Source organism: Strigops habroptila, chromosome 7, assembly GCF_004027225.2.
Source record: "Strigops habroptila isolate Jane chromosome 7, bStrHab1.2.pri, whole genome shotgun sequence".
Lineage (NCBI taxonomy): Eukaryota > Metazoa > Chordata > Aves > Psittaciformes > Psittacidae > Strigops > Strigops habroptila.
Genome location: NC_044283.2, coordinates 34,285,631 through 34,300,204, shown reverse-complemented (window position 1 = coordinate 34,300,204; position 14,574 = coordinate 34,285,631). Strand labels below are relative to the sequence as shown.

Sequence of the window (14,574 nt, the reverse complement as noted above, 5' to 3'; positions counted from 1 at the left end):
ATTTTGTCTTAGTTACATCAGCTTGGATAATAGTAATATCCATCTTTGGAGAGGAAGGAAGACTAAAACAATTTGGCACTAGCATCATGCTTGACAAATCTGAAATCTGCCAGCTGTGAAGGCAGCTTGCCTGAGCTACCTTACACTGTCTGAGTGATGGAAAGGTTACAAACATCTCCCCCATCAAGAAAGAGATCAAAAGATAAGTTGCTGAGCACTTGCGTATAGAGTTTATTTTCCTTTCTGTTAGAATCTAAGAAATGTTGGTCCTGAGTATTTGTTGATTCCTGGAATAGCTGAGGGTAAAGAGCACTTGAAGTTTTTATGTATGGAAACATGGTGACTCCTTGCAAGAGTTTCTTAGATGAGCACCATAACTAATAAGATTTACCACAGTTGGCTTGTGCGGGTATTGAGTTCAGCTCAATAGTGATCAGTTTTAATGAAGACTAAAGACTTTCTAGCTCTTCATTTTGTATGTGATTCTTTCAAACAGATTCTAATGCTAGGAAATTGTCTCACTTAAGATGTTTGCTTCTTTTGAAAAAAGATATTTTAGATTTCCAGAAATCTAAAATTCTCTCTGCCTTACAAAAATTCATTGTAATAGGAAAACCATTTTGAAGGAAACCTTATCCTATGCCATTGCCATTCACATGCTTTAAAGGATGTAAGTACTCTTTTGTGGTGGGAGGGAGGAGTGTGCTTTTCAGAATTAGAGAGGAAATTTTTCTTTATTTTTCTAATTTGATTTTAGTTTACTTAATTTGACTATTTAAATTCGGCTATTGTAATGATATTCCTTTGTAATAAGGAGTGTTTTTCTTCATAACATCTATATGTTTCACTTATTCTTAGCCTTGACTCTGATAGGAAAGTTGTAGGTTGAAAAATTCACACCAGAGACTGCTCTTATATCTAATGTGGCACTCAAGTGCTATGTTAGAAGCATTTTGCCAAGATGAGGCTTTGTGTGCCTCTGCCCTCTGCCTTGCTCCACGGGGGAGTTAAGGATCTGGCATGACCTTCCAACAATCTGAGAGGTGTTGTTTAAAAACAAATTAATTAACAACAAAGTAATATAGAAGAATATACAGGGGGAAAAAAAAAAGTAGTAGAGCTCCCTGTGGTTGATACATAACAGATTGCACCGTTATGTAGGGCATCACTTAGTAAGACAAAAATTATTTTGTTAGACTAGTCCCCAGCTGAAAAGTGTAACTTTCTTACAAGGTGATGGGAGAAGTTTGAGACCCAGTGCTATAAAATGTTTTTTTCTTGTTCCTCTACTAGAATACAAAAATCTCTACACTCAGGAGAAATGCTCAGAACAGCTTCTACAGAGAGGCAAGTGCAAGAGGTGCCTGCATACACCTTCACCTGAACAGGGCAATGGGAAATTGTCTCTGGGTGCACACAGGTGGGTAATGTCAGAGCATCAAAAGCTATGTGGAGGGTGGCAACAAGCTGTGGTAACCAGGAACAGGCAGGGCAGCTGTCTGAGAGTGGAGTCTTCCTTCTGACAGGTGTTACTGTGGCATCAGAAGAGAACAATCTCTAGGGTCCCACTGAAAACTAATGACTAAAGAGTGCCACCTTCCTGGGAACGAACTGACTCTGCAACTCTGCAGTGTGGTCCAGAGGACATGCAGGCTGACAGTTTTGCATTGATTTTCCAGAAGCCTTTGTGTCAGGCATGTGTTGAGTCACCTGATTCCTGTCTGTGTTTGACTCCTCTCTAGTGTTTTTTCTTGTCCAAATACTAGGATATGCCAATGAGACAGCCTCTGAATCTGAGACTATAATAAAATATCCAAGAAGTAATTGAATTACTTTTCTGTGAGATGATGAATCAGTGCTTTTTCGCTCTTGGGTCTGTCTCTTGCTTGCACTCTCTTCAGACTGATTGGTGGGACCCGTACATTTTCAGTGCTAAAACACTATTTTGAAAGCCAGTTTAATACAGGCAGAGCTTCATGCACATATGGATGTAAATTCATGACAAGAGGTTGTTTACAAAGGGTGGAGTAGCCTATTTTCAGGTCTCCCAACTTTTCTAAGGTTTTTAAGATCTCTGCCTGTTCCACATGCTATATATATAATCTATAAAGTATACTCACTATATAGCACAGCTGTATAAGCAAGATTCTGAGAGGGAGCTTAGTATTGGGTTGTTCAGCAAATGCTTTGTGGCATTATAGCAGCTGCTGGGATTTAGTTCCCTTGGTATGCTGCTTCAGTTTCTAGGACTGTCCATCAAATACGTTCATTGTCCCATTTGCAGACATGTCTGTGGTGCTTTGTTCAGTTTTGTGTATGGCGAGTAATTCTTCTAGACAAGAATTTAGAGCTTAAAACTAATATACTGATAAACAATAGCCATACAACATGCAAAACAGTACCCACTTGCTATAGTCAAGGGCCTTCTTTTCTTTCTCAATGGATTTTTCCTTTAAAGGTGCCTACCTGACATGCAGAATCTGTGTGTTGTTTATTCTGCTGTAGCACCCAGAAGCTTCACCAGAGCCCAAGGCCTGCTTGTTCTTGGTGCTGTCTCATCATCTTGTGAGGTGTTACACGAGCATAAAGCAGAAACGCAGGCTCTGTGGAGGAATGGGAGGAGACACAAAGATGTGTGAATTAGCCTTTAAAAACAATCTGTAATGGCTTTTACTGCTGGCGGGATCTACATTGACTACTCGGCTCTCACTCTCTGTTTTTTCAGCTCGCAAAGCAGAAGGATAAGCTGTCTTTCTAACTTGCAGTACAGCTGGCCCCCATATATCAGTATGTTCCTCAAATACCAGGGTACTAATGATATGTGACACCAGTGGAAAACAAGAAAGCTGAGGCCAACATTTTTGGCACGTCTTTTACTACTGTATCCTTTGGAAGAGCAGGCAGTCAATGAATTGAGTTGCTGTAACTCTACTTCTCCAAAGTTTTGAATTCTATTATATGTGAGAGGTTTAATAAATGCTTGACTGTGTGCAGAACTACTCAGGATTCATGGCTTGCCTCCCTCTCCAGTTGGTTTTGTGTACTGAGGAGTTACAAACCCAGCTTCCATCCATTTTTACTAACTGGCTTTGAGACAGTGATAATGGGAGAGGAAAAGCATGCATCAAAGTGAAGGCTGTATCCTACAGCCTGTGTTCCCTTTGGTAGGCTGGTATTTTTAGGTAGTCTTGGATACCCAGATTTAAAACCTTTCTGCATCAATTGTCTTCTGTGCAGAGCAAGCACAAATGCTTGCAATCAGAAGGTCTGGCATGAAAAAAACAGGGGAGCCTTTCTTCTCATAACGGAGGCAGGTTTGTCTTAAAAATCATGCAAGTTAAAATAAATACCACGGTGCATAAGCTAGCACACGGAAAAATGAATTGGTGAGCTACAGCATGTGTGCAGCAGCAGTACTGCATTCCTGTCATCACACATTCCCAAAGCATAACAGAGAGAGAAATATGATCTGAAACTGGTTTGAGAGGTGCTGTAATTAAGCCAGGATTACTACCATGGTATAACACAACCTGATAGCGTTCTGGAGTTAGACTGAAGACTTGCTTGTGATAAGCGCTAAAACATTTTCCTTTTCTTATATTTGGAAGTTTTTTCACTTATACTTTTGCCCCTGGGATTTTTAATTTCCCTTTTGGTGGAGTTCCTCAAATGCTCTCTCCAAGGAGAGAGGGTTGTCTCAGCAAGCTCAACTTCTCCTGTGCAAATAAATCCATCAAGAGAGGCTGCCTTATTCTGTGACCTGGACCACAAGCATAGATTACAAGTACTTGGCTTCTCTTGCATGTTTGAGTAACAACAAGTACTAGGGAGAGGTGACAAATTAATAGTGTTGGTGTCAGAAGTCTAACGGCTGCTGTGAAAAGAGGATGTGCCTCTTCAGGCAGAGTTTTCTGGTTTGTTCTTGCCAGTATATCTGATTACAAAGACTTGGAAGGAAAAACTAATGCTTCCTACAGCCAGGGACAGTTGCAGCCTGTTGCCAGACCTCCTTAACCAGTATGGGACTGTGCAAAAACATCTCTTTTAGAATCTGAGTTCTGCACATTTATTAATAGAGAGACACAAGAATTCACACATGAAAATGGAGAGGTCATGCAGTGGACAATTTACTCCCTTCATGGATGTATTAATATTAGAAATGTCAGTAATGTATTTTCTCAGGAAGGCTATTATGCAGAGCTGTAGGTCTGATAAAACCATATATTGACAAGGCTTGTGATGTTATAACCGAATTTGGTGTTAGTTTCCTGAGTTCTCAATTACATTTTTTCCACCTCTTCTTGCACTCAACTTTTCTTCGCCCGTCTCTGCTTTAAGTGCTTTTCAGCTGCTTGTACTACAGACTTTTTCCCCCTCTGAGGCTGGTGACCGGGAAAAGGACCCTACCCTAGACCTGCAGAGAGTGGAGCCACAAGGCTTTGTGCTGAGCACCTGGCATCTTGACAGTGCTGCCTCTTCTGGTGGTGTTGGATGCTTGTCAGACACCATCTCCACTGACCATAATAAAGCAAAGTCCTTTTCATTTCCTCCCCGTGAGGCAGCCACTTGACTCTCTGCAACAGGCAACGTAGTGACAGGGTAAGGGAGAACCCAGGCTTTGAATGCATAGCTTGAGAGACAATGATTTTTGAGGTGTAGCTTGTCTTAGCAAAGAGGGGGATTGCTTTCCTCCTTATGTCCCCTGTGTTTTGCCATTTTTATTTTAGGGTTTGGCTTGCATGCTTATTTAATTTTAAAACCTCGTGCAGTCAGTCCCCAGACCAGGCAAGCTGAGGCGGTAACACCAGTCCACCCTGCTACTGAAGCCTGCTGCTCTCCCCTATGGAAACTTGTTTGTCATGGGAGGGAAAAAGAAGTAGCCCCAACTGAAACTTGAAATACCACATTACATGAGAGCAATTACCACATATGCACACGTGCACAAGCACGCATGCACACACACATGCAGAGAAATACGTACATCTACGCTCATCGTATTGTACTCTGCTACATAATTATCATTTTTCAATTGAGGAAAAATAAGCTTATGAAATGGAAGCTGGAACCCTTGAGTTTTAACAGTGTATTTGCCACTGACTGCCTATACTCTTCTGGGCCAGTTATGTCCTTTTCTTTTTGCCATTTACCATCTATAAAATGGGAACAGACCTGCTCAGCAACTAATAAGCGAGTGTTTATGAAGATCAAATGCAATAGATATCCTTAGTAATATTTGTTTTCTCACTTTTTGAAAGATGACACAGAAAGTTTTCAGAAGCTCAGATTTTGAATTGCTTCTCCAAAAGCCTTCAGGCTCCCTATGAATTTGGACTGAATCAGGGTTGTGATTGAAAGCTTGAGCACATAAGAATCCTTTGTAATGTCTTACATGTACCTAAGCTGCTTTTTTTGAAATTCATAATGTTAAATCAGTGCCTTTTAAATGGCTACTGTTACGTTGCCAATTCCTGATAAGGAATTGTTAGGTTAGAAGGGAGGCTGGATGCCTAGTTCTGGTTTAGTTCAGACTTTTTCCTCCCCAAGATCTCTATGGTCTGTTCATCCAAGCCTCACCTCTCCCCCTAGTAACTCAAGAAAGAGGTGGTACCTGTTGGACTTTAAATACCAAATGACAAAAATAAATGCTTTGTCTGATTCTGATTCTCAACAAAAAGCTTCTGAATCAATGCAACAAGCTTTGAAGCCATCTCCTTTTCCTCTTCACCATTGATAGCAAGTGATCAGATGCCCATCAGTTCAATTCCTGTTTGGAAGAAGTATTTTTCCTTATTCCAACAAACTCCCTCAGACTATTTCCATACTTCTTTTTACAATTAGGCAAAACTTTACCAATGTGTAACAGATAGATAGGCAAAAATATTTGTAAATTACGTCAATATTTCCCAATGGTTTTAGCCAAAGAAAATAAGTCCTCCCTGCCCCTGTTGGGACTGTCGGATTAAACAGCCTATTTTTATTTATAATTTCAAACTGTGCTTATAAGGGAACTGCACTCTTGCTCACTGAGCAGGACAGACGTTTGTAGCTGGGAGTTTTTCGTCCCCTCCCCTGCTCTACAAAGCTGTATGAATCCAGACATTTATTGTCTTTTATTGAAAAAAAAAAAAAAAAGTCTAAGAACAAAATGTTGTGTGTTGTTTTTAAGCACTCAAATTTTAGCTAATGATTTTATTTCAGTTTGGCCACTGAAGCAAAAAATCAATTACACACACAGTTCTAGCAATTTTCCAAAGAAAACAGCCAAAACTTAAACTTGGTCTTTAATTATATATTTGATTCATCCCAGTAACAACACTTGACTTCAAACAATGCAAGAGCAGGAGGAAACTTGCTCTGAATTCCTCTCTTCAAAGAGAAGAACTCTTTCAGATACCATGTCAGAAAGCTTTAAGCTGAAACCGAATAAGATAACTATGAGAAGGCTGAATAGGAGTTATAGCTGACCGCAGGTCTCAGTACTGAGAGGAGGCCTCCGAAATTGCTTTTAAACAAACCTCCCTGCATTTGGGAAGGAAAGTTGACTTTGCTAGGTGCATTGTTTATTCCTCTCATTCTCTTCTTCTGCCATATTAACAGGAAAATAACTTTTCATAGATGCAGGAACAACTTATTTTTCACTTAAAATTATCTTACAATGAAAATGCATCCTGTTATCTGTGCCAAAAACTATGAACCAGTCTGATTCCTGCAATCAGCAAGCAGAAGATATCTTGTGTTAATTGTATGTACTATATTACTCTCATGACAACTCCTGCAAGTGTGCAAATTGAATTGATTAAAACTACTTGAAGGACTAATGTGCACTGCCACTGGTTCATGAGTGCTCAAGAAGAATTGGGATATTTGTGCTTTATCTGGTAGTTGCAAAGCTATCCCCTGGTATTTTACTCGAAGCTTGTTAGAATAGCTCTGAAACTATACTTACACGTTTTTAGTTGGGAATAATTATGCAGAAAGCCAGCGTAAGGATCACTGTGGTCTTGTTTGGTGTCCCCATCTGCTTTATTCTGTCTTTCTACTTCTAGACCTCATTTTTCCTCCTCACTGCTTGTTCCTATTTGTCTCATGTCTTTTTTTAATGGAGCAGATTGATACCTCGGCCTGTGTCTAGACTAGCGGCAAAGGCTGAGTTTAGTTCAGCCATAGGTTGAAGTTGGCTGGCCACTTATTTTCAACCACTTCCTGACAGTCATCGTTCATTCAACTTTCAGACAGAGAATTTATGCTCCTGGCTAGAATTTAATTTGCTTTTACATCGGGTAAAAGGGGTAGGGTTTTAGGTTTGACTTAGCTAGGTAGTGGAAACCAATGTATCCCAACCTCAGCCTTTGATGAGAAAAGTTGAATGATTCTAGAAGTTCTTACTGTTTTTCTGGTCTGAGGGTGAAAACACGCTCTATTATAAGCTTTGCGTTGGTTGATGAGTAAATTGCTAGATGAGTAAGTTACATGATGGAAAATACAGTTTTATTAGTGGAGCTCTAGGCCATTTTTTTCTTCTTGCTCATCTTACTTGTTCCTGTTGCTACCAGTATACAAAGTATCAATGGAAATGCGTCATTCCTGATGGCTTTTCACACAGTTGGAAGGAGATGAGGCTGAATGAGGAAGGACCCCGTAGTATTTAATCTTCAAAGTTCTTGCTGGGTGTCATTCATTTAATTTGTACTCATGTGAAAGGGATGGCTGCATATGAGACCCTCAGTGACTGTTCAGTGTGTTCTGCCCACAGCCGTACAGCTAGGAGAGCTGAGGTGGGTTCTGGAGTGATGAGCCCAAAGCTGTGCAGCGAGGCAGCAAAGGGATGATGTCTCAAGGTCCACTGGCTTTGATGTTCAATTTATTCACCAACAAGTCCTCCTTTTTTTTTTAACTGGTTCACCACTATTGAAAATTTTCAACTACTGACAAAATTACAGTCCTCATTTTCCATGCTCTTAGAAACATGACACAAACCACTGTAAGACAGCTAAAATAATTATAAACATGTAAATATAAGTAGTTTATTGGCAACTTTTTCAAATCCCTGCATTGCACTTGCCTCCACTGTTAATGCTGGCACCACCTGATGTCAGGTATGCTCAGAGCCAGCACACAGAGGATGCACTTATCAAACCCTTTGCATGGTTTTGGTTAACTGGAACTCATTTTTGGTTAACTGGAGCTCAGTTTATTGGGTTACCCGGCGTTCATAAAGACCCTCTTCCCTCGCGGCCTGGCCGGTTCAAGATGGCACCCTGGGCGCAGATGCGCACAGCGCTGGCGTGAGGATGAGCAGCTGTGACGGGAAGGCCGGCTGTCCTGGCTATCCCTGTGGGTGCAATGGTTTTATAACGCGGTGGTGTGACTGACCAGGCCCCGCTGGAGAACAGCAGGGCACAAGTGGCTCTTCCGAGGAGGAAGGCAGGCGCTGCTGAGGGAGGATGCCTGGATGAGCGCCGCCAGCTCCGCGCAGGGGTGCCCCGGGGATACAGATCTCTCCCGGCCCCCCTCCCTGCCCTGTATCCACCGGCCCCGAGGCTGGCCCGCGGCGGGAGCGGTGCCCGCAGACGGGACCCGCCGCCATGGCCGCCCGTCCCTTCCGCTGCTTCCCGCCGCTCGGGGCGGTGCGCGCCGCTGCCCGCTCTCCATTGGCTGCCGCGGGCGGCGCCCGCAGCCTGGCCGTGCGGGGCGCCCGGCGCTGCGCACCGCGACCGGCGGCTGCCTGCCCCCGGCACGACACGGCACGGCCGGAGCCACCGCCAGGCAGCACGGGCGGACGGAGGACGGACGGAAAGGAGGCGGAGCGGGAGCGGGCGGCAGGGGGCCGCGCCCCCCGCGGTGCACCGGGCTGGGTACGCGGGTGCCTGCGAGCCGGCCCCAGCCCGCGCCGCACGGGGGAGCGCGGAGCTCGGCGGGACGTGCAGGCCGCGCCGGGACTAGCATGAGCCCGGGCGGCGGCGCGGCGCCTGGCGCTCCAGCGGCAGCTGCTTGCGGCGCGGCGGGGCGGAGGGAGGGCGGCGGGCAGGCGGGCGGGGCGGCCAGCCGCATCCCCGGCGGCCGCGTCCCCTGCGCCGGCCGCCCTTAGCTCGGAGCCCGCGGCGGTCCAGCCCCGAGGACAGGCGGGCGGGGATCGGCGTCCGTGTCGGCCATGGCGAGGCGCGACGCTGCCGGGGGCCGCGGGCCGCTGCCATCCGCCCGAGCACCGCGGGCCTGAGGGGGGCGGCGGCCGCGGCGGGGGGGTCGCGGCCGCTTCCGCCGGTCCCGCGGCCGGGAGAGGCGCCTGCGGGTCCTCCCTCCCTGCACCTCCTCCTCCTCGCCTCCTCCTCTCCCTCCTCCTCCTGCCGCTGCTCCTCCCGCCGCGCCGGGAGCCGCCGCCGCCGCCTCCCCAGCGCCGGGCGCGCCGCGTTCGGGGTCGCAGCCGGCGGCCGCGGGGTTTTCCTCGTTTGTTTGGGCCTTTTGTGTGGCGGCTCACAGTTGGCTAAGCACGGCCGGGCTGAATCGGGCCATTGTTCGGGACCCCCGGGCTCCCACGCTGCACATCCTTCGTCCCCATCCCCCCCCTCCCCTTTTTTTGCCTGAGAAGCCACATAACGTGCCTTTCTTCCACGCAAATCTGGGAGCCGTAAGCCGGACCGATTGCAAATGAAGTGTAATGCATTGTGGGACGTGTGTAAAATTGGATCATTCGAGGGGGAGAAGGAAAAAAAAAGGAAGGGACCTGCGGCTGGCGCGCTAGAAGAGGCAGCGGCGGGATGCGCGCAGGTTGTGCCCCGGCGGTACCCGCGCTAGGCATCTGATGCCGGGCAGCGCCCGTCCGGCGAGCCGCGGGGCCTGACCCATGCTGCGGTGGGAGGATTAGGCTCGGGCACCCTCAGCATGAAGAAGACGCGGAGTACGACCTTGCGGCGGGCCTGGCCTAGCTCCGACTTCTCCGACCGGGCCTCAGACCGCATGAGGTCCCGCAGCGAGAAGGACTACCGGCTGCACAAACACTTCCCACCGGCTTTTATTTCCCAGGCATCACGGGGCTACATGACATCAGGTTTGTAGCATTATTTGTGTACGCGAGGGAGCTTTATTGCCGGGCGGGTGCGGGATGTGTGCCTGCCCGGGAAGGCTGTGTTGGTGGGAACGGAGGGGAGCCTGCGACCGGGAGCCCAAGTTGATATGAATAATGCAAAAAAAGAATAGCATACATCCACCATTTTGTACCTCTGCACGATTCACAGCGGGGCCCTCGCAATATGGTGTTTAAAATCTATTAGTCGAGTGAAATAATTGTGCGAGGGAAACGGTCGCGTCTCTGTCGTGGAAGGGCAGATGAAAACGACTGGGTGCGCAGAGCATGGAGCCCTTTGCTCCTTTTGTGTGGAAAAGCATGTGCTGGATATTTACTGCTGCCCCATACATGCCCCTTTAAATGCAGCTAACTCTAGTTAACTCATTGGGGCTTTCGTGTTTTTCCATTTCGGAAAGGAAGAGGGTCACCTGTGATTGCAGATGCGCTCGCCGTGTTCTGTACAGGTTCTCTGGGTTTCAGCTGCATGCTTCTGCAATGGCAAAGCACGCTTTGGAGAAAAAGACTGTAAACACGTTTATGTTTGTTATTTGAGGTGTAGAAGGAGACCAGACCTCTGTATGTGGGGCAGCACACACGTGCGTGTACATTCGTTTGTCGGTTGCTTTCAAGGAAGGCCGTAGGGAGATAATGGACACTGCACCAACATGTTTGTGCATGGGAAAGGGAGAGCGCAAACAAAACCAAAACCAGCGCAGGGGAAGGCAGGCACTGGGGAGAGGCTTGGCCTCCGATAGAGTGCTGGTGCAATTTTGGAATGCCTCAGTACTGTTAATGGAAGCTGCTCCCTCCTGAAATGCATCTTAATGGCCTTGGAATTAAGATATTTCATAAACACCCGAAAGAAGACTTGGAAAAATGCTGGTGGGGAGGGGGCCAGGGGCAGAAAATCCTGGAAACCTCCTTTGTTGTTCTGCTGCCTACTTATTGTGATGATCGGACATAATGTTTTATTACTATGATGGCAAATTCCAATTTATTATGAAGGCTAAACCACGTTTTCCCTCTGAGGCTCAATTTAGGTTGAGTAGGCAGATTCCTTTAAAGGACAAAAAGAGGGAGAGGGAGAAAATGAAGGTATTTATTCTGCATTACTGAAAATGCTTCCAGCCCTGTGCCCTGTCCCCCCCTCCCCATTTCTGCTGCAAAGGTTGAGCCAAAGATTGTGGTTGTCAGTTATATGCTCACTTTCCTATCTCTGGCCCTAATAAATGTATCTCTTTAGCCAGGATCGGTTTCTCATGTTTTAAAAATGTCTCGTGACTGTTCTTTCTCTAACGCCCGAGCGCCAAGGGAAATAATACGCATTTTATCGAAAGATCTGCCTGTGTAAGAATATAGTGCTATTTTGGCAATAGCCGCTCTGATTTTTCTCTTTCCTGGGAAGCCACATATTGAGAGGAAATGACAAGGGTAATTTATGCTTTAACAGCTGAAGAAGAGGAGAATGGTGGTGGTGGAGGGATGGTTTTGTTTCGTTGGTGCTGCAGGACCTGAAAGCAGCTGGACAGCCAAATCTGCCCATACTGCAAAGATTTCTGTTGTTCTGTCTGAACATCCTGATATTGGCACTGTAAGATAACGCTGTGTCAGGTCTGTTGAAGTTGGTGCTCTAGGGCCTCTCTTTCAGTGTGGAAGCCCGTATTGAAAAGCGAAGGAGCTCATTTGAGCGTTTTGTGCCAAGCAGTGTGGGTTTTTTGCTTGTTTTTAATTCTTCAGGGAAGCAGTCTGGCTCTGTGAAAGCTTTATCTTGGCAACATTGGTACGATCCAACCAGTCAGCCAAACACCAGCGATCTGCAGAATCAGATGTGTCACCCTCCATTTGTTGGCAGATACCTGTGTCCTGGGGGGGCGTGTGCAGGGGGGAACATAGCTTTGTAATCTGCTATTAATGATTTAAAGTACTCTCCAGACCCCTGGAATATCATCTTTGTGAATATACAGCACATTGGTTTCAATTGCAGTAACCGAAGAAGAACAAATGTCATGTTTAGTTTGAGTAATTTGCTGAAGTTGTTGGAGGGAGAACACATTGAAAATTCATACCAGCAAATGTTTGCTGGGGTTTTTTTGGTTTTGTTTTTAAATAAACCTAACAGCAACTTAGTAGGCTTTTAGCTGGAAGTGCAATTGTTCTCTATTGATGGATAGTTTCCACATTGATTTATTTTTAAAGGATCCTTATCCACTGCCTTTCCAAATATTAGTTTTGGGAGGAATGGCTACTGTACCTAAAAACTTCTCACTTTTTGAAGGAAACTCTCTTCCTTGCAGGAAATCTGTAGGAAGTCCTCTGGCTTAAAAGTTGTGGGGATTGGGAATACAAATAAGTTCTTTGTCACCCAGAATGTTGCAGGGGAGAAAGCATCCTGAAACACATGGGCTTTTCAGAAGGCTGCATTCTGTTTATCCATCGATTTAACCTCATCACCATTAGTATTGTTGTGGTTCTCTTTTAATTAAACGCCGCATTGTTTGGGAAGGGGGTGGAGGGTGGGAAAGAAACCTGGGGGTTTTGCCTCAATTACTCTGCTTAGGGAAATATGGAAAAGCAGAGGGTCAGATGGCCTTCAGTAAGATGCTACAAAGCTTGAAACGTTAATATTTGAGTATGCTTGAATGGGGCATGGAGAATCATACACGTGTTTCTTGCAGCACAGAGAAACACTGAGTAACGGTGTTGCAGGCAATGCCATGGTGCTTTATTTGAGGAAAAATACAGTCTCTAAGCAGAACTGTCTTTATAATGGAAGTGCAAACCTCATGCTAGAGTGGTGAAGCACGACTGATTTTAAGCAGCCTTTTCAGTAAAACTGAGTGAGGACCAGTTTGATACTTGCTTGGTTAGAAGCAGCATTGGTGGGTGGCAGTCACATTTTCAATACTTGGAGAACAAACTGCCCATAATTACAGAAAATTGAAGCAGATGCAATTCATCTGAAATTTAAAGGTTGTTTGACAGATGAAGGGAGATGGAAAAAAAGCAGGGAATTTAGAAAGTCACACGTTTTTACTGTTGTACAATCTTCCGATACGTGCTGTTAAACCTGCTGTACTCCAGGGTTTCTTTAGGCCTCCTAGCAACCACTAGGTTCAAAGGCCATGGAAGGAGTTCATTGTTCATGCGGAATATTAATTTCCCACTGGAGGACTGACTTGGAGAAAAAACACTGAAAAAGAAAACTACAACAATGTAGAGCTTTGACCTTGGGTGAAAAGAGATGTTGAAAAGTTTGAATCCAATAAAATTCATACACATTGCTGAAAAGGAGGAAATACACTTGAAATTTTTGATAGATTGCTGCTTAATTCAAGGGAAAATAAAGAAATCGTATGGAACTGCCAAGCGGGATAAAACTTACTGAAACTTAGGAGGGCTCCAGCCAGTCACATGAAATAACGCATAGAGCTTTCTGAAATGTTGAAAGCTGCTTGCTTTTACTCCTTTTTCCCTTCTGAAATAACAAAGGCAAATCCTGGATTTTGTGTTAGCGGGAGAGGAGCTGCACCCTGTGGTCGACCCAGCCCTTAAATGTCGCCAGAACTGAGTAGTGCCCTGGAAAGAAATACTCCTTTCTGCTGCCTTCCTTGAACCGCTTTAGTTAAAGATCTTGGTGTTGGAGGTGGTGTGTCAGTTCGAGGTGAGGTGGTGTAGGGTAGCAGCAACTTGAAGGATGTTGAAGAGCTTTCTACAGCAGTAAAAACTAAGTCCAGAGTATGCTTATTTGAAGGTTACCTTCTGAAAAGTTTGCTATTACTTTATTGCTCTTTGCTATCGAATCTCCTTGCAGAGGTTTCAGTGCGCCAAAGTTGAAGGGTAAAATTCAGTGTCAGTGTTGCCCTACTGTTACTAGAGTTTGATTACCAAGCTGAAGCATAAGGGAAAGGAGAGAAGTATGCAAGACTGCTATCCAACCGATGGTATCTGTGTGCAGAAAAGATACCCTTGTTCTCTGTTTCAGGGATGTTTGAGGAAGGTCTAGGACTGCCTCTTCAGCCTTCTTGAACAGTAAGAAGGATCTTGAGAGCCATTTGGGCAAATCTGAGATTTTGACAGTCTCAAGTGTTGGGTTTTTTTTAATTTATTTTTTTAAGCTTGAATCTCTAACTAATAAAAAATAATATTTTGAGATAACCATGCATGGTCTGCAGAACTCAGTTCACTGTAACTGAGAAATGACAGATACATGCAAATCCTTGAAGCTCGTTGAGTTCTTCTGTCCCTGAATTTAGATAATTCAGTTATCTAAAGGAGTATGTTCTAGCTTGAAGTAGCCCTATTGTAATTAATATTTAATGGAATAATCAGTATTGCATCACCTTCTTTTTCTCTCAGTGTGGTATTAAGAAACACCTTCCAATTCATCTGCTTGACAGTAACGTGATCTCTTTGCCTCCCTGAATCCTGGGTAATTTTAGGCTGTCTTAGACAAGACCCCTTAACAGGCCAGTGAGAACAGAGTGTCAGTGGCTAGCAGTGGCTTTGTCTCT

The 14,574-nt window shown here is 45.2% G+C and overlaps 1 protein-coding gene across 2 annotated transcripts in view; it reads left to right on the top strand.

Moving 5' to 3' along the window:
• STOX2 (storkhead box 2) overlaps positions 1-14,574 on the top strand; it is a 148,845-nt gene that overhangs the window by 63,342 nt on the left and 70,929 nt on the right. The window contains exon 1 of one of the 2 annotated variants that reach the window (XM_030492082.1): positions 8,654-10,045. The exons of the other annotated variant lie outside the window; for it this stretch is intronic. Coding sequence (XP_030347942.1) covers positions 9,880-10,045 — 166 coding nt within the window. The 5' untranslated portion in view covers positions 8,654-9,879. Of the gene's footprint in view, positions 1-8,653; positions 10,046-14,574 lie in introns of those variants that run through there. 2 annotated transcript variants of the gene reach the window in all.